General features: G+C 39.6%; 1 protein-coding gene across 1 annotated transcript; it reads left to right on the top strand.

Moving 5' to 3' along the window:
- Nucleotides 1-1,536: 1,536 nt before the first annotated feature.
- mboat1 (membrane bound O-acyltransferase domain containing 1) lies at nucleotides 1,537-16,967 on the top strand. Its single transcript, XM_007550892.2, has 13 exons — nucleotides 1,537-1,822; nucleotides 3,118-3,263; nucleotides 3,409-3,486; nucleotides 4,972-5,067; nucleotides 8,819-8,874; nucleotides 9,100-9,154; nucleotides 10,249-10,441; nucleotides 10,915-11,107; nucleotides 11,336-11,439; nucleotides 12,336-12,400; nucleotides 12,496-12,628; nucleotides 12,745-12,896; nucleotides 14,123-16,967. Exons 1-13 carry the CDS (start codon nucleotides 1,733-1,735, stop codon nucleotides 14,313-14,315), a joined length of 1,554 nt encoding a protein of 517 aa, XP_007550954.1. The 5' UTR covers nucleotides 1,537-1,732; the 3' UTR covers nucleotides 14,316-16,967.
- Nucleotides 16,968-18,563: the final 1,596 nt, after the last annotated feature.

Genomic DNA, 18,563 nt, shown 5'->3' with positions numbered 1-18,563 from the left:
TGCCGGATTCCATTGGTCCTGCGCACTCGAGTTTCCGCCCATATCGGTTCCGCTTTGACCAATGAGGAACGTACTTTGGGTTAGCCACGTGTTAATTGGCAGTTGTAAACAGGGGACGTTACTAGACACGCACTGCGTGTTTCAGGGATGGACGCTGGGTGGCGCGAGTGATCTATTAAGGCGAAAAGAGGAGGACGCCAGTAACTATGGTAGTCTCACTAAACAGAAGCAAAACAAAATTGAGGCCATAAAAGGTTTAACTCCTTTCTTTCTTGCAGGTCGGCTGAATGTTTTGACTTGTGAAACAAATCCCAAAAGCGTTAAAGAATATATAAAAGCAACTCCAAAAGAATTCAGTTCAATGGAGCATTTAGTACTTGACTATTCAATGACAAAAATGATTCATTTAAGTATGCTCAGTTTCAAAAGGCTATTTTGTGTAAAACCTATAATTGCTGCAATATATATATTTTTTCTTATCCAGGGGTGGGAGAGGCAAGGATAAACTTTGAGCTCCTGAAGAAGATTTACATTTATTTATTTATTAAATAGTACCAATGTTATCAATGATAGTCTTTAAAAAACCCTGTATGAGTGAGTAAATTATTTTTGCAGTGTAGTATGTCGATTGTTGCAAACAGGTGGATAACAGTACACATCACTGCAATAGTAAAACAGCATAACCACAATTATTTTAAAATATGACTTCTTTAAAACCTTCAGTCTCCTACAGGGACAGAGCATATGTAAAATTTGAAGATCTTTGGGATTATCTGTCACATGCATAAAACCATACTTGTGGATAAGTATGGACTTATTATGATGTAACATAAACAACTGACTTCTATAAATTTGATCAAGTTTGTTCAAAATGAACATGCTAATTTCCTGTAAGACTGAACGATACCTTTTTTTCAACTGATAGGCATTCAATAAAAATAAGTTTAAAACATATTTAAAAAATACGGAGCGGGATTTCTTTCCCTTTTTTTCTCTCCATGTCCCCTTAGGGGCTCCGTAAAAAAGAGTATATGGCTATATTAAAAATAAGTTCACAAAGTAATCATGTTTACTATTTTAAGTCACTGAGTTAGTTTGTCATGTTTTTAAGCAAATTGTGTTTTTGAATGAATTAAGTTAGTATTCATTCTTTAGATTTCATATTTACCTTTTTTGTGGGATTTCCAAGCTCAAAACATAGCTTCTTATCAGTCGAAACTTGAGATAAAATCTTGTTTCCACATTACAGTATTATTTTTATTTTTTCCTTCCTGTTGTCAGGACTCTGAATATCACCGGAAGTCATATTAGAGATATATCTTTCCGTTTAAAGTAACACATAAAACGAGAACTAAAGTAAGGGATAATAAGCTGTATATTAAAGAAACTTTTGCTGGTGATTATATTTAACTAAAGCGCTGCACCTCGAAGATACAGAATGTGGAAAAGGTTTCAATGACTTTTATTTTGAAAGCACTAACCAGAACAAGTGTCATCTCTTATTACGTCGCGCTTGATGCAAGCAAAAAATAGCGAGGAGGAGGAGGAGGAGGAGGAGGAGATTCCGAGGGATTGTCATTACTGTTAACCGGACTGGTTTGGCTTGTCACACGCCCTCTAAGGCAGAGCATGTATCTCATTCACTGACAAAATCACGTAGGTTTTTATTTAGAAAAGGGGACTGAAAGAATAGCCGTCAATTTGTTGTGCCGTGACGGAAAAACTTCACAGGATGAGCGAACGGGAGGACGCAATATTTAAAACCACCGGTTGCAAGTGGCTGCTGCCTGTCAGTGGATACTTGGGCTTATCTCTGGACCAGGTAGGACAAATCGGACATGAGTCAAACTTTTACCGCAGAGGGACGTTTTTTTATGAATTAAAACTGACGACACATCAGTTCTCTTCTAATGTACGTCATGACGTGATATTTAATGTATGGGCTGATGGAAATAAACTCTTGTTTGTGAGGAGACGTAGACATTTACGCCAACGTCGCTGCTCCTGACGTCAGAGGCTACAGACGTGTATGTCTATGTCCAAAATCAAAACAGTTGCTGATCTGTCTAAATTAGGAAGGATAAATATCCAGCCGCTTATCGCAGGCGGCACGCCCCCAGGTTTATGGGCAACCAGACACTAATAATATTAAAAACAAAAATACCATCAGTTTATTTTATTCTATTTGTTTTATATAGTGTTATTATTCTCTCACCATATGTCGTGAGTTAGGGGCCAGCAGTTAATATCAGAGACTAAAAGATGTAATTACTTCAGCCTTGTCCTCTCCTCTGTTTTACTCATGTCCTGTGTGAGCCATAGTCCTGACTCTTTGTAAAATGAGTACTTCTTAGGTCAGGGGTCGGCAACCTCTACAGTCCAACCAGTCTCCTTTTGTCTTCATTTTGAATTAGATCTGTCTAGAGCCGGAAAACTTAGTTGACCCTTAAAAAAATCCCCCACATTTTCCTTAAGTTTATGTTTTTTGTTATCTAGTGAAATTAAGGACTAAAGTTAAGTTTGTTTAAAATTTTTCGGTTTTTAGAACAAAGAATAAAAAACAACTTAATTGATGGATGGATAGATGTCCTCCACAAGCCTGGTCCATCCTTAAAAACACAATTTCCAGATGCATGAAGATGCCATGTCCATCTGGTAAAACAATTATGTTACAAATATAAACAATGTGGGTTAGTTCAGCCATGATGGAAAAAGTTGTGTTCTGTGTCCCAGAGGACAGAGTGCTTTGAGGTGAAATGTGTGCATGAATCCCAGAACCAAGGCAAAGGACCTTGTGATGATGTCGGCTTTAGCTGGTTGATTAGTGTCATCCAGACTAAAACCAGACTGGCTGGCATAATGGATTCTTAGAGTACATATAAGTGACCACATGTATTATTGTAAACTAGACTTTTAATGGATAGCCTATCCAACAATCCATCTCAGATGATTATTAATACAGTGATGATGATTTGGATTTGACATATTGTGCAGCCTCATTTTCAGGTGTTTATGATAAACCCCAACTTAAATGCAACCAGAGCATCTGCGCCGCTTTAGACCCATTTTTTTTTCCTTTTTTCATCCCCCTCTCCCCCGTCCCCACTTCCAATGCAGGTGAACTTCCTGGCCTGCCAGCTGTGTGCTTTGCTTGCTGCCTTCTGGTTCCGTCTCTACCTCAGTCCTAACCATGTCAGCCCCATGGTCCGGCATGCTGTCGCCACGCTCCTAGGAGTCGCCTTTCTCCTCTTCTGCTTCGGATGGTACGGTGTAACACTGTCCCACACCGCCTCCCATTTATGTCCATTTATTTACAAATCAGTCCATTCAAACATAATGACGTCATCATAAATGCAGATCTGAAATTCAACACATATCTTCTTTGATTGTGTGCGTTCTTTCCTGCAGGTATTCTACCCATATCCTCGCTGTGGTGGTTGTTAACTATTTCCTCATCATCAAAGCTGACATCAGCAACGTACACAGGCAAGGGTTTTCCTTCATACCGCTAAGTGAACTTGTCAGGACTCACTTGTCTTGTGGTTTTCAATTAGGAAAACGGTGTATCTGCACCCGACAAACATGTCTAACTTGTCATTTCGACACACGGACGACAGATCTGTTTCCTAGAACTCTATTTTCAGAGTTCATGTGACAGCCCTAGCGATTATGGTTCTTGTTGATTTCAGGTTAATCTTGTCAGACTAGATCGGTCCCTCCCAGAAACCAAAACAACTACAGGTGGGCTTACTTCAGACTTACAACGATGGCGATTATCTATCGTGCGGAAAATTGTTAGAGTTGTTTTTGTCTTGCTTGAGCGAAACCACTTCCATCCGTGCATTCTCACAATGCAATCAGTCGCATAATCCACCCTTTATAAAGAGCGTTGTCTTTAAAACCTCAAGCTAAAGAGGAGATGCAAGGCGGCCTGGTATTCCTGACTTATAAGGACAGTCTGATTGTAAATATTTTTTAGTTTTTTTTGTTTGTTTTTTTATGTGCTACATACATATTTTTCCATTTGTCTGTCTGCTTGATTCTGTTGTTTACATTCCTCAAGCATTGTTTCAAGCTTGTCTTCATGAACAAAGTTATATGAATGAGGTAAGACAAGTTGTGTTATCCGTGTGTGCAAGGAATTCCTGCCAGCAGAGTGGCATAAAGATCAGCTTTACACTGTTGGCTGTAAACAAAAGCTTTTGAAACCCAAAATTGAGCTTCCCCTTCACTGGCTCAAGATAAGGTGAAAGAATACATCGAGCCAAACTTTGAACTGGTGATGCATGTTCAATATTTCAGATTGTTTTTCTTTTTGTTTTTTTTAAGGTTGTTGTGGAAAATGTATACATTTCCTCCGATGATTGTTTTTTTCTCTCTCTCCATACTTTCGGAGTTTTAAAGCTTTTTATGTGACCGTGTATAAATTGCCACACAATCAGAGATCTCCACCTGAGTTTTATAATTATTTGATCAAGTTCTTGATCAAAGCTTGTTCTGCACATGTTTTGGTTACTTACACAGTCCTTATGAATCAAACACGATGCTTATTTCATAAAAAAATTTAGAAAACCACGCCTTCCTTTCACTTGACAGTTCTCTTTACTTTGTGGTGGGTTTAAAGTTTAAATCCCAAGAAAATGCACTGAAGTTTGTGATTGAAATGGGGAAACTCACAGAAATTGTACGGCGTACTCTTGTGGCAATTGTCGCATCCTATCCAGTAAATTGTCTGGATTTCCTAATATTGCTCACAACTTCTTAAAAGCTTTATCAGGGAAAAAAAAAAAAAAAGATTTTCCAAGAAGTTTCACAAAAACACTCCAGCAACTGAGAAATTGTGAGTCACCTAATGACTCACCAAGAGGTGGAAAACGCTTCAGTCACACCTATGATCATTCAACAAAGATATTCTGAATGGCTTTTGTCTGCATTACTTATTTTTTTTTCTCTCTCTCCACACACACACAGGTACTCCATGGTGACAGCGATGGGCTATCTGACAGCGTGCCACGTGAGCAGAGTCTTCATCTACAGCTACGGCATTCTTTCCACGGACTTCTCCGGGTAAGGACGGAATAAATCCTCACCTGTGCCTCACCACGCCCACTCGATGACACGGCCTGGTCGGAAGTCGGGTTGTAGAGCTGCGCCTTTTGCTGTCGGTTAACATTTCCAAACAGCGCGGGCTTCCACTGTTGCCACATCCTTGTGTCAATACGGCGCCACTGATTTGAATACAGCAGGACACGCCGCTCACAGGTGACGCTGCCCACCCAGTTAACTGTAGGTCATTGTGGTTTTCTCTATTCTGCGTGTTTCGTTTGTTTGTGTTCAGGAATGGAATCGAACAGGAAAGCGAGATCCGATTGGGAGTAGGCGATCAAATCAGTTCTTAATTGTGTGAACCGGAGCTTTTAAGTTGGTTTCACTCGAGTATGGCGAAGTGGTCCAGTGTTCTATACAAAGCACACGTTAGTTGGATTTAACATCGGCTCTGCATTATGTCGTTTAAAACATTAACTCCAGCATTTTCAGCATACTGTGTTACTTTAATTGTTTGATTGAATGAAGGGAACAGCGAACTGTGTTCCCCAGTGTTTTTTGTTTGGTTCCACTGCAGATTAATTAGTTGGCAGCCTCACTTGTCCTCCATGTGACTTTGCTTCCAGTCAGGCCTGTGATCCAGATTGTCCTACAGTCGTATATTGAATTAGGGATCCAACTCAGAGTCAGGCTTTTTTGGGTGGGGGGGGTTTACAGCCACTATGAAAGAGTGGAAATCTCAACATGTATCCACTACCAGATAAATCATCTTTAGCAGGTGATTATGTAAGTCCTCTAAATATGATAAACTTTTCCTGAACCCTTTTGATTTAATAAGCACAGATGTCTGTATTCTATGGTGATTTTATGTGATAGTGGCGCGTAATTGTGCAGTAGAAGGAAAACCATATAAGTTTCGATTTGTTTTGAAAAATACAGTACAAAATTTGGAAAAATATGACATGCATTCATATTCATCCCACTTTGATTTGTGGCTTTCAGGCATCGGTGAGTTAGAAAAGGTTGGCGGCATCATGCTGGGGAGATGCTCTTCTTCAACAAGGACATGGAAGCTGCTCAGTGTTAAGGAATTGGAGCTAAAATCGTGAAAGTACTTGAATTAAACCTCTTAGAGGCTGGGACTTGAGCTCTGGCCTGAGGTTTACCTTCCACCAGGATGACCTTAACCATACTGCCACAACAACAAGGGATAGTTTAGAGACATGAACACGTGTTCATGTGTCAGAATGGCCTAATCAGTGTCCTATTCTTTATCCAACTGAAAATATTTGGCAAGGCAATCGAATTGATCTTCATTGTTTGAAAAAAGATTTGATAAAAAAACGTTGTTTCTAGATGTGTTTCTAGATATTTGTTAGTGAAGCACCCAAAAAGACCCAAAATGTGGCATTGACTCAGTGGGACTGAAAACAAATGCATGCCACACATTTCAGATTTTTAATTGTTAAAAACAACAACAAAAAAGAAGAAATAATAGTCCTTTCCACTTGTCTACTATAGACCATTTAGTTTTGGTCCCACTGGAATACATAAAATCTTGAATATGTGCTAAAAGGTGGAAAAGGTTCATGCCTGTACAAAGCGCTGTGACATAAAATTGCTATCTGGTGGTTGTCTACGTTAATGTTTTCTGCAGACACAAATTCTGTTTGATTTGGATTCACCTCCCAAGTTTGAGCAGACAACTGTTTGCTCATGGACTTTTCTATAAGCTAATAATTGTACAGTCTGCATGTAAAGCCCAGTCTGTGAGCAGCAGTGGAGCAGAGAACATGCTGCTGCTGGGTGGGACTCTGATAATGTTTCTTTTACAGCCCCTCTCGACCAACTCCTGATGAGCTGGCACTGCCAGCCACACGGCCTGCCTCCTCTTCCTTCTACAGCTTTCCATGCATACAATGCAGTCCACTCAGAGAGAGGAACGAGAGTGTGCTTAAGGGTGCGTTTGTGCATCGGGGGGAGAGATCTGGCATACAGTGTATGTGCCTTTGGGAATGACATGCTATCACATTCCTGTGTGTGTAATGTGAACAAAGCAGGAGGTGTTGGAGAATCCAAAGTCTTGGACTTATAGCAACTGAAGCCGAGGGCAGAAAACGCAGTTGTTCTGGTGCCGTGGAAACTTTAGGATGTGCTTTGTCGCGAGCTAAAACGTGAAGGTAGATGCTTCAGCCAAACTCCGAGGGTTAGAATAAATAGCAGTGGATTAATAAGTGACCCGATTTGCCTCTGCTGGAACAGGACGCATCAATTCACCAGAGAAGGCACAATCTGTCTCTTCCCACAGCAAACTCCAGCTGAGAGAGTGTTTCAGTGTCAGAAAATTACACTCTTATGAGAACAAAATCCTGCTGCAAAAGGCAGCCACACTGTTTTGGAGATGCTATGATTTTTGTCTTTTGAGTTATGCTGTTATTTTGTGTACTTTTACTAATGTTTAAGAGCACAATTCCAAAATTTCCCACAGAACCAAACAGTTATCTGATCTCCCTGCTCGTGAGAGAAATGTGTTGTTTTCCTATAAAAGTGTCGTGGACTGTAGCTGCAGTTGTAAAATGGCCAACATAAACATCAGATCTTCCTACTGCCTGGCTCTGCCACTGCAGTTCCCACAGTTTACACCAAATAATCATTTAGACAAATGCTTCAAAATTGTAAAAGTTGACTTCACTGACAGCTCAGTGCATAGATGTTGGTAATGAGGTTCAGAGCCTGTCATAGTACGCCTGCTGTGTGTAATTCCTGTGCCTTCATGCTGAGTAGATACTAATGTGGCCGATTTATTTTCCTTCAACTCTAAGTACTCTGTGTATCAAAGTCAGGGCCTGCTACATTTACTTGTAACACAGCTATCCAACTGTGAAATTTGGGGATTTTTTTTTCCAACATGCCTTCTCATCATGCTTACTGCTCATGGTGAGTATGGGTCCAAAAACAGCCCAGTGACTCAATATCCTTTGCGCCATATCATATTCATGCCGCAACATGAATTTCTGTAGTAAAAATTAGAGGTTTCTAGAACGTCTGGCCATTTGTTTTTTTTTGTTTTTTTAAGTTTTCTGTTCTGCTTAATCCTTGCATGTTCTCAGTGCTTGTCTCCAATGGTCAATAGTTTTAGGTTGGCACCCTGGACAGATTCTCTGTCCATCACAGGTTAAAGTAAAAGCACAGTTAAATCTATTTAAAGAGATACAAACTATTATGCCACGTGTGGTTTTAAACCATTTTTATTTCTTAAGCTGGGACTTTTTTCCCAACCAAATTAGAGGTTGATATTTTCTAAAATATTCAGTCTAAGAGGATACTACTAAAAGATTAATATTTTTTAACCTTTTCACACAGCTTGTCTGTGTAAAAGGGCTGTATCTTTATGTGATCTGCATTTCTTTTTGTTTTAGATGTTTTTTCACTTTTGGTAGCATTCCTGTAAAACAATTTTCTTTTTGAGCCTATTTTCTATATTGCTCAGTTGTCTTTAGATTTTTTCAAAGCTGCTTTGATATATATATTTTCCCTCCTGCCACCCAGATGTAAAATCAGTCATCCTGGCCCAGTCAGCACAATATTTTACCATTGATTTCTCAGGTTTTAACACTGCATACAATTCTGTTCATCTTTTGCATGGTGTGTGTTTCTTTTGTATGCTTTCATGTAATTTGCAAACTGTATTTCACAAACTGCTGTGGAAGTGACTGAATCACTAGAACCTAATTAATTAATAAACTGGTGCTCCTCCTTTTTTTCTGAATAGACCTTTGATGATTGTTACCCAGAAGATAACCATGCTGGCTTTCCATCTGCACGACGGTAAGACATCTGAATACATCCACAAAAACACAAACTCGACAAAAGCCACACAGACATGTTTTAAGTCACCAAAAACAAACTCTATGGATAATAACTTTCGAGCAGTTTGAAACAGGAAAAGTCATATTTGTGATGTTAGCAATAATTCCATTCTAATTTGAACGTGCCTACATTTTATGACAGAGTGAAGCACGGATTTAGATTTGCATTGTTTAATCATTTCAGGGATGTGTAAGAAAAGTGAAGAGCTGACATTGGAGCAGAAGCATGTGGCTATACGGTAGGTTTTTCATTGAAAGACCGTTTCAGCTGCTCTTGGTTACACTCTCTTGTCAAGCATCAATGAAAACAATAGGAGGGAGAGGTGATGCTTAAAAACTAGAGGATTGTATCTGAACTAACACTTTGTTAAAAGAATAAAAGAAAACTTTTTCTTTTCCTTTAGCAGCCGAGGACAATGACATGGCCGTGAAATCATGGTGAATAGCTTGTCCTTAAAAGCAGCATGCTGGAAACCTAGAACAGAGACCTCATTCTGCATGAGACATTGGACATTTTTCTGCATGTGAAATGACTGAATTGCTGTCGTCAAACCACGCATCCCCCCTGAAATGACTTAAAACGTAAAGCGTGGTGTTCCAATCACATGCATCTTCAGTTTTTTGTTGCTTTCTACACTTTACAACCTGACCTTAATTCTGTTTTAATGTGACCTCTGTGACCAGCCAGTTGACTGTTGTGCTGTCTGAAGCGTGTAAGTCCGGTTCACTTTGCAATTGTTTTTGTTTTTATTTGAAAGCAGCATGTACTTCACATTTCACACTGGAGCTGTGGGGATTTGGGGATTTTGCGTGACAGACCAACACAGAGTAATTCATAACTGAGAAGTGGAAGGAAAATGTTGATGCCGGTGTGCGATGGACATTAAATTCTGCAGACCGTTGTACTAAATCTACTTTCTGCTGCAAGTCTTCAAAGCTTGGATGGTTTATCCTCTGAGGACAGTTAGTTGATTTCATTTAGGGATGCCAGAAAAAAGAGCTGAATTCAAACACTTTTCAGAATTTTATTAGAAAAAGAAAAAAATCTTGAAAACATTTCGCTTCTACTTCATAATAGTAAACTGCTCTATCCCAATAAAATATATTAGTATATGGCTGTAATGTGAGAAAATGCGGAAATGCTCACGTAGCACATGTATTATTATTATTATTATTATTATTATTATTATTATTGTGCAGCATTTGGCCTAAAGTGCAAAGTTAAAACATAAGCAGATTATCTGCCTACATTTTTATTTATTAATGTTTTTTTTTATTTTTTTTTATTTTTTTAGGAAAATTTAATTTAATTTGCTTCTCATTTTCCCTGCAGTGTGAGGCCGTCTCTTATCGAGTATCTGAGTTACAATCTGAACTTCCTGAGTGTGCTGGTCGGGCCCTGCAGCAACTATAAGGACTACATCGACTTCATAGAGGGCAAACACATCAGCTGGAGGCTGAAGCAGCACTCGGGAACATGTAACGGGCAAAATGGTTACGACAAGATACCCCACCCATCTCCTCTTGTAAGCTCATTAACCCATATATGTCTGGTAGCCTGCTGCTGTTGCAGCGTGAGAAAGTGTTGCTGGAGTGTAAACTGAGATAAAATATTTGTTCGTTGGTTTGCAATGTTTTTTCATTTAATTTTAGGAATTAAAGAATAGAGATTCGTCTTCGTAATCCTCCTTAACCAGCTGGGTTTTTTTTTTTGTTGTTGTCTAGTTTTTTTATCAGTACAGTGTCTTTGTTTAATATTACTTTTCACATCAAACTCTGTTGTGTTTCACCCAGTTTGAAATAAAGAATATAGCTCTGTAAGCATATTATATATTAGTTTTTCAGAGCACAATAAGAAATAAACTTTAGGTGTAAAGGTGAAATCATGGATCTAAATTGTTTTATATATATATATATATATATATATATATATATATATATATATATATATATATATATATATATATATATATATATATATATATTTTGTTCTTCCCAGAACGCAGTCTGTCGAAAGCTGCTGGTCTGCTGCGGGTGCATGTTCTTCTTCCTCGTCATCACTCGGTCGTTGCCGATTACTTACAACGTAGACGACCACTTTGTTGGCCACTCCTCCTTCCTCAGCAGGCTCACCTACGCGTTCTTCTCCATACAAGCAGCAAGACCCAAGTTCTACTTTGCCTGGACGCTCGGTAAGCTCTGAGCGCCTGCACCGCCTCCTGAGTGAACAGGGGTTTAAATCTGCAACATACACAAATACATTAGATCACCAAAGTGAGTAATATTATCGTTTACTTGAAAACTGTTCAGCTTAGGCTTCACAGTAGTGCATCCCCTCTTCCTTTAACAGCAGTCTTTGATAGGTAGCTTTATTTCTTAATCCTTAATGATTGCACAAATATGTTTGCATGCGTTTTCAGCTGATGCAGTAAACAATGCAGCAGGTTACGGCTTCCTGGGGATGGATGGGAGTGGAAAACCCTGCTGGGATCTCGTCTCCAACCTCAACATCATAGGGATTGAGGTAGCCTGGGTTTTTACTGCTACATTCCATCTTTTCATTCTTTAACGTGTGATGTTAATTCAATAACTTTTTGAACACAAGAACTGGTTTCAGGAGTTTTATTATTAGGGGCTCGGCTTGTATTCTGTAATTCGTGGAAGGCCAAATTAATAAATGTAGATTCAAATATATACATCTTCAACTCTGACGCACTTTATGTTGTAACCAAGTAGTCTCTGGCGACATTCTGGCTGGGTGTTTGGGCTCTCCTCTCAGAAACAGTGGAGCTCATTTAACTCCGTCATTGTTCTGGCACAGACTCAGCCTTAGGGAAGCTCAATGAAAGCCTTTGGAAGGTAGTGCTTATGCAGGTCTGGGATCACCGCGCTGTTGGAAAACCCAATTCTGCCCTCGTGTTAGCTGTTTTGACCCAAACAGCACACCCTCAGTGGAAATGAAATTGGCTGTGGTGTTTAGCAATAAGTCACCATAATACCAGCTGTATAAATGAAAACCCCTTTGGGTTTTTGGTTGGAACCTGGACACTGTTGTGTGCTCCAGCAGGACAATGATCTGAAACTCACGTCTAAACTGGTTTTAGGAACAGAAAGCTTCTGGAATAGCTCAGATGTACTGGAAACATGAGGGCTGTGTGTCTGTTCCAAGGAAGCACCATGTTGAAGCTCTGCTAATTCTGATGAAAAGAGGTCAAGCATTCAATCAGAAGATGCTTGACGCTTGTTGAGGACTACAGTGACATCTGGTTTCTCTGCAACCCGCTAAGGGACGGTTATCCAAGAGTTAGCAGAAGTCCATTCAAGTATTTGATCCTGTTTGTGTCATTTTCACACTGTTTAGATTTATGTATTGAAGTTGCATGACCAAATGAACACAGTCTGGATGCCGATTCTTTTCAGACAGCCACCAGCTTTAAGACCTTCATAGACAACTGGAACATTCAAACAGGGATTTGGCTCAAAACGTGAGTTCAGATGATAATAACTCTCACACCCATTCACACACTTGAACCCAGAATAGGTGTCGTTCACTTGCGATGCGCTTCTACCTGTTTTTCAGGGTGTGTTATGACCGAGCTGCGAAACACCGCTTGGCGTTGACCTTCATCCTGTCCGCCTTGTGGCACGGCGTTTATCCAGGCTACTACTTCACCTTCATCACTGCTATCCCCATTACGATAGCAGCAAGGGCTGTGAGTAAACCTCCTTCTCTGGAATTTCAACACTGAAAGCTCATAGAAATGAGCTAACAGAAAATTAACTTATCCTTATTTATGTTTTTTTTTTTATCTGTCCCTCTCTGCACCAGATACGGAGGTCTATTAGGCACCACTTCATTGGCTCCAGAGTCCTGAAGCTCGGTTATGACATTGTAACTTGGGCGGCGACCCAGCTAGCCATCTGCTACACCGTCATGCCTTTTCTCCTCCTTTCAGTGGAACACACTATAGTTTTCTACAGGTACGTGCTCCATGCTTCTGCAGAGCCTCTCTCTGAATCTACAGAGCCTTGCAAAATTATTCACCTCTCTTGCACCTTTCCACATTTTTTACAAACAGGAAAAACATGAAAAGTGTGCCATATCTAGGAACTCTGACCACAAAAACAAACAAAACAAAAAAAACATGATGCTTCTGTGAAGTCACCGTTGCCTTGACAGAACGCCCGGTCTCACGTTCAAATGTATTTCACCGCATTTTAACTATATTTACCAGGTAGATAATGTCTGATAGCAACTGATTGCACTGGATTTTGTTTAGTGGGAACAGAGACGGTGGGTCAGAATACCTATGCATACCACAGCAATCAGATCTGCATCTGTATCATGACAACATTTGGAAAAAAAATTCAAGCATGAAAGTAAACGCCCATCTTTGCACGCATTGCATATCTGAGATTTTTTTTTTTTTTTTTTTTTTACAAAAGGTTGGAAAAAAATCTGTAATTTGTTTTTAAATTATATATTTAAAAAAAAATGATGTGCTTGAATATCTGTTTCTGGAAAGCTTGTCCAAACCGGTTTGGTTTGTGGAGTTTCAGATGCATGGATTCATTTGGTGGCTTTTCATGGTGTAGAGACTAATTTTTGTAGCAGTGTTACTTTATATCTTCTAAATCAGAGCTCCAGAGCCACAAAGTGCCTTTTAGGAATTTTCCACAGTGGCTCTGAAAAAAGTTTGACTAAGACTGATAAAAGAACAAATGCAGCTTTTAGCTACTTTTCAGTTTTTACATGGAATAATTATGTTTCATTTCTACAGCAGAATGATACTGAAAGTATCATTTTTCTTTTGATCAATTTTTCTTTTTTTTTTCTTTTTTTTTGCTATTGGGATGGAAACCATGTGCAAATATCATCGTCCCATTTAAGAAAATGTTGCAATCGTCTTTTAGAAAACGTTAGATGTCTTTTTTTTATTTTAAAATCTAAAAATAGGTATTAAATAGTTCTTTAAAAATGACAACACATTTCCTGTGTGGTAGATATCTGTCAAAAAAAATAAGTTTTCTTTCTTTTTTTTTTTTTTCATGTAATATTTGCATCTCCAAACCAGTTTTATTTAACTGGACTGAGGACAAAAATTGTTCTTTTGATTGAAAATGTCCTAAGTGATCAACCTTTCTGCTCACACACTGAATAAATGCCAATATTTGACGAGTCACACTCGGTTTCCTTTTCCCCACAGATCTATGTACTTCCACGTCCACATCATCAGTATTCTGGCTGCGGTCGTCCTGCATCAGAAACATAAACCCAGAGAACTCTCTGCCACCAACAAACTGGCTCCCCCCTCCTCCTCCTCCTCCTCTTCCCCGGCAGCTGCGTGCTCAGCTCGGTGCCAGCCTGTTCACTCCAACAACAACGACAAAGTAAACTGAAAGTCCCGTCCTCGCGTTGTTTTTAACCGGGCTCGGATCTTCCCAGGAGTGTGTCCTGCCTGCTCCAAGTGTGAAAAGTATATGCTATTTATTATTTTTGCTGCGACACGGACGATTGAGGCTGCATCCCCGATGTTCGCAATAAGAGCCTTCGGCCATGTTGGAGGAGCGGGAGAAGCTCAGAGACTGTGAGGGCAAGCGAAAGCTGAAGGAATATCTCCGATGCCACCTCTGCCACAGCGACTGCCTTCCCTCCTCCCGGATCCCTCCTGCCCTGTCCACCCACCTCAACACCTGCTTCAACCGCATAAAACAAAAAACACAGTCCGTTCTATCCCTCCGTCCCCCTTTGACTGGTGGGACAGGAGCCAGTGCAGTGGGAGAGTGGCAAATACCAGAACCCGCGCACACAGACTCATCTATAATCGGACACGAGGGAGGAAATATGCACATGCTCCTCCGACATGCTTGCACTCGGTCACACTCTGACGGCACACAAAGGCCGCCCTTGTGAGTTCACAAAAGAGCGTGCAAAGAGGGCAGAGGGCTGTGGCCGCTACGCCTACTTTACTTTACCCAGAAGATGTTGTAGATTTGTGTGGGGTGAGCGTGCGTGCATGCTTGCGTGCGTGCGTGTATGTGTGTGAGTGAGTGTGTGTGAATAGTGATTTGGCCAAAGTTGCATGCCAGCAGCTTCTGTCAGCAACAATGTGTGTCAGTATTACTCTCACTGCCTATAGACTGGGATGAAAACTACAGGAAATACTCAAAGCAGCACAATTCTGTATGAAAGTTGGTTAATCAGGAGCTTTGGTTACAGTGGTTAGTGAATGTGATTTATCCCTTTAGGTTGTGTCTCTTTCTGTTCTGAAGTAGTGTGAATTTAATAGTGACGTCGTTCTTAATGTGCCTATCGTGCGTTCGGGGCTGGATACCTGCTGCTATGATAGAAAGGAACCGGATAGAAAGTTGGGTTAAACCAGAAGAAACGTGCAGAGACTTTTTATGGCCAGGCCGTAAACACTGGGCTCCAAGAAATGGACAATATGGAAAAGAGGACAGTTTGCTTTTTAAGCTCTGATTTTCCCTGGTAGGACATGCCAATTGAACAGAGACACCTGGTGGCTGGTGGTGCCATCCGGTCCGATCTTAATTAAACAGTAAAAGGATTTTAGCTGAAACGGACTCAATAGAGTTTCTTTAAGCACACTTCACCTGCTAGGAATCCTAAAAATGTGAACACTTAAAATTGATGTCCGATTTGTTTGAGTTTTGCTTTCGCTTTGGCGCATATGAAACCTCAGTTTGTGTTTTGATCACAGAGGAGTTGTGAGTCTGGCACTGAGGATGTGTTTGGCCATTTTTTAAATGGGCGTGGTTGTTAATGGTGCCGTCTGTTGACTTCTTGAAATTTCAGCTGCATTTATAGAAGTAGATTCCTAGTAGATCTCTGTATGACAAGATTAAAACAAAGGTGTTTTATCCCGGCTATTTGGGAAATCTTTTATGACACGATTTGCTTTTGAACAACTTTCTACCCATTGGGCAGATGTGCATTGCGGTCGTCCTTGTTTTTGCCTGATTGAATGACTGACTTCCCCCTCTTGCCGCCCTTCAGTGTATACATCTTTAGAGCTGAGGACTGAATATTGATGCGTGTTTCTAAGCATCCTGTTTCCAGTATGAATGATCCTGACAGGTCCCTCTTTCTGCTGCCCAGTAACCAATCAAAGATGCAGGAAATCATGGAAATTCTGGGGTGGGATTAAAAATTTGAACAGTCCTGCACGAATCATCCCCGGTGTCGGCAGCAAGCGGTGGGAGCCAACTCTCTGCTTACTTCACTTTCATGAAGCAATAGAAAACTTGTTTGAGGTGTGACTGACAGGTTTTATTTAATTCTTCTTCTTTTTTTTTTCTTTTTTTAATCTGGTGAAACTCCTCCTCTCTAATGCTCTGCACTCTGCTCCAATCAAATCAAGGTTTGCATTCAAAGAATAAACCCTGCAGGGGGAAATATATTCAACATTTTTAACTAAAGTGGCTGAAAGAAATTCTACTCAGTTCCGTATTACATGTTTTCGGTATAATAATAATAGCAATAATAATAATAAGAAGAATATTGATTATGTTGACCTTTAAATGCACGTCAGTGCCTCGGACAGTTTATGAAGTTGCACTGGTGACCACCGATTTTGGTTTCCTGTGAGAGTTTTTAATATTTAGACGTTGGTCTGGCGATACAGTGTTATAGGCTGATTTCATGCAGACTCATTCGAGAAATGCTGGGCATGTAAAATGAAGCTTTCCCCTCCCCCCTCGAGCATGGGGACCTTTACGTTTATTGTTGCTATAAAAAAAAATGACACCACGCTGTTTGTCTACATGTGGGCAAAGCATGATGGGAGCAGGGAAAGGTGTGGCACATGTACAGTATGAGTGCGAGGTCAGAACGAGCAGCTATTTGAATGATTTAACGCTGTTAATGAAGATTTGTTTTGTTTGCAGACTTGTTATCTGTTTGCACTGCCTGTCTGTCGATTTGGTTTTATTTTCTTATGGCGCCGCCGCTCCATTTTAGCATTGTTTGTCTAGAGGAGAGCGCGTGGTTAAACATTAATCTTAAAGTGAAATAAAGTTTCAGTGAACAAAGATGAAAATACGCATCATTTTTGTATCACCTCTGTTTCAGCGCACGGTCGAAATCCTCTCTACGCTGTAGCCTCCCATGGTATCCTCAGGGTGGCTCCCTCCCCGTCCCTTGTGTCGCTTCTCTTTCCCTCTTTGAAACTGTCTTGGGTGTGTGTGTGTGTGTGTGTGTGTGTGTGTGTGTGTGCATGCTGTTTTGATCCTCTCTGCTCTTATAGAAATCTCAAAACGACCAGAGAAAACACAGAGGAGTAATCATAACAACAAACATCATCATTTCGTTCTAAAACTGCTGCTTTTACAAATCTAATATTTTTTTTATTTAATAGAAAAATTGATACTGTAAAACAAGACTTTATAAAGTGTTTATTCTCTGTGCAAGAAAGCCCATCAGATTAAAAAAAAACACACAATAAACTAAGTTGCCTTGATTAATCTGAAATAAGCATCAAGGTGGATAATTAAGTGTGTGTCTCTGTATTAATAGTACGATCTGTTTTAGAAGCCAGATCTTTTATGTTGCTTGGGGTAGCTGTGTGATTAAAAAAACGTTGTCAAGTATAATAACATAAACAAGTTGAAATGCAAACCATTAAGACTCTACCTTGATCTGGAAAAACAGATCTTTTTTTGTTTTGTTTTACTTTAATTTGTTTCTGCATTAAATAAACACCATCACACGGTAGCTACCAACAGCATATTGGCACCCAGGCAAGATATTTTCATCCTTTTTTCCAACTTCCTGAGTCGGATAACTTTTTTTTAAACTGGAACTGTATGATAATGTGACTTTGTTCCATATAATCATATCAGACTATATTTAGGGTTCTTTTGGAAGAAACTGAGCCGATCCGAATTAAATTCTGACCTGCATAGACGTACGTTATTTGGGTCTGTTTGACTGACAAAGTGATGAGAGGTTACGTTTGTAAACGGTAAAATTAAGTCTAATATTAGCATGGATGTCCTGGGGTCTCTAAATGCAGCAAAACTATTCTCTCTTCTGATTGGACATTGACCAATCAAACTGGCCAATCAGTTCTAGTTGGGAAGATTATCAAAACATGCACTCCTTACTGGAGTTTTACTTGAAAGTTGTTTGCTTATAAATGCAGATGGATAAAATCTGTACTCATACATTGTCTTGGTCAACTCATATTTTTATCTTATTGTATAATTTTCCCCTCTTAATCATATTTTCTTTGTCTCTGGGACAGGATCAAGAACAGAACTCACCAGGTAAAGAAACTGATGGATTGATATTTTTCTTTTAATACATATATACACAGCAAATTTTGCAAGGGAAAATTTAATATGCAAGATACGTAGTCTTAACAGAAGGAAATAATTTTTGTGAAAAGCTATAAAATAATGTAATCACATCTCATGTGCTTGAAAATATTTCCACTGCCCAAAATAAAATCAAATGTTTAATCAGGGTTATGAATAAATCTTCTCTTTAAAGTACAGTGACGGGAAGTGTTGCAGAATTTTCTTAAGTTAAATTGTAGTGTAAGAAAATATTTTCAGCCAAATTCATTACCTTCTTTTATGGTTTACCAAAAAAAAAGAAAAAAAAAAGGCATGGCCATTAGACCA

The sequence above is a fragment of the Poecilia formosa genome, unplaced genomic scaffold (assembly GCF_000485575.1).
Source record: "Poecilia formosa unplaced genomic scaffold, Poecilia_formosa-5.1.2 Scaffold0, whole genome shotgun sequence".
Lineage (NCBI taxonomy): Eukaryota > Metazoa > Chordata > Actinopteri > Cyprinodontiformes > Poeciliidae > Poecilia > Poecilia formosa.
The sequence above is the reverse complement of the archived record's forward strand: the minus strand, read 5'-3'. Positions and strand labels throughout refer to the sequence as shown.

Excerpts from the sequence above, each read along its gene's own strand:
- mboat1 (XM_007550892.2), top strand. The coding sequence starts at position 1,733 with ATGAGCGAACGGGAGGACGCAATATTTAAAACCACCGGTTGCAAGTGG. Across the intron at positions 10,442-10,914 it reads TACCCCACCCATCTCCTCTT|AACGCAGTCTGTCGAAAGCT; the intron begins GTAAGCTCATTA and ends TGTTCTTCCCAG. Across the intron at positions 11,108-11,335 it reads CTACTTTGCCTGGACGCTCG|CTGATGCAGTAAACAATGCA; the intron begins GTAAGCTCTGAG and ends ATGCGTTTTCAG.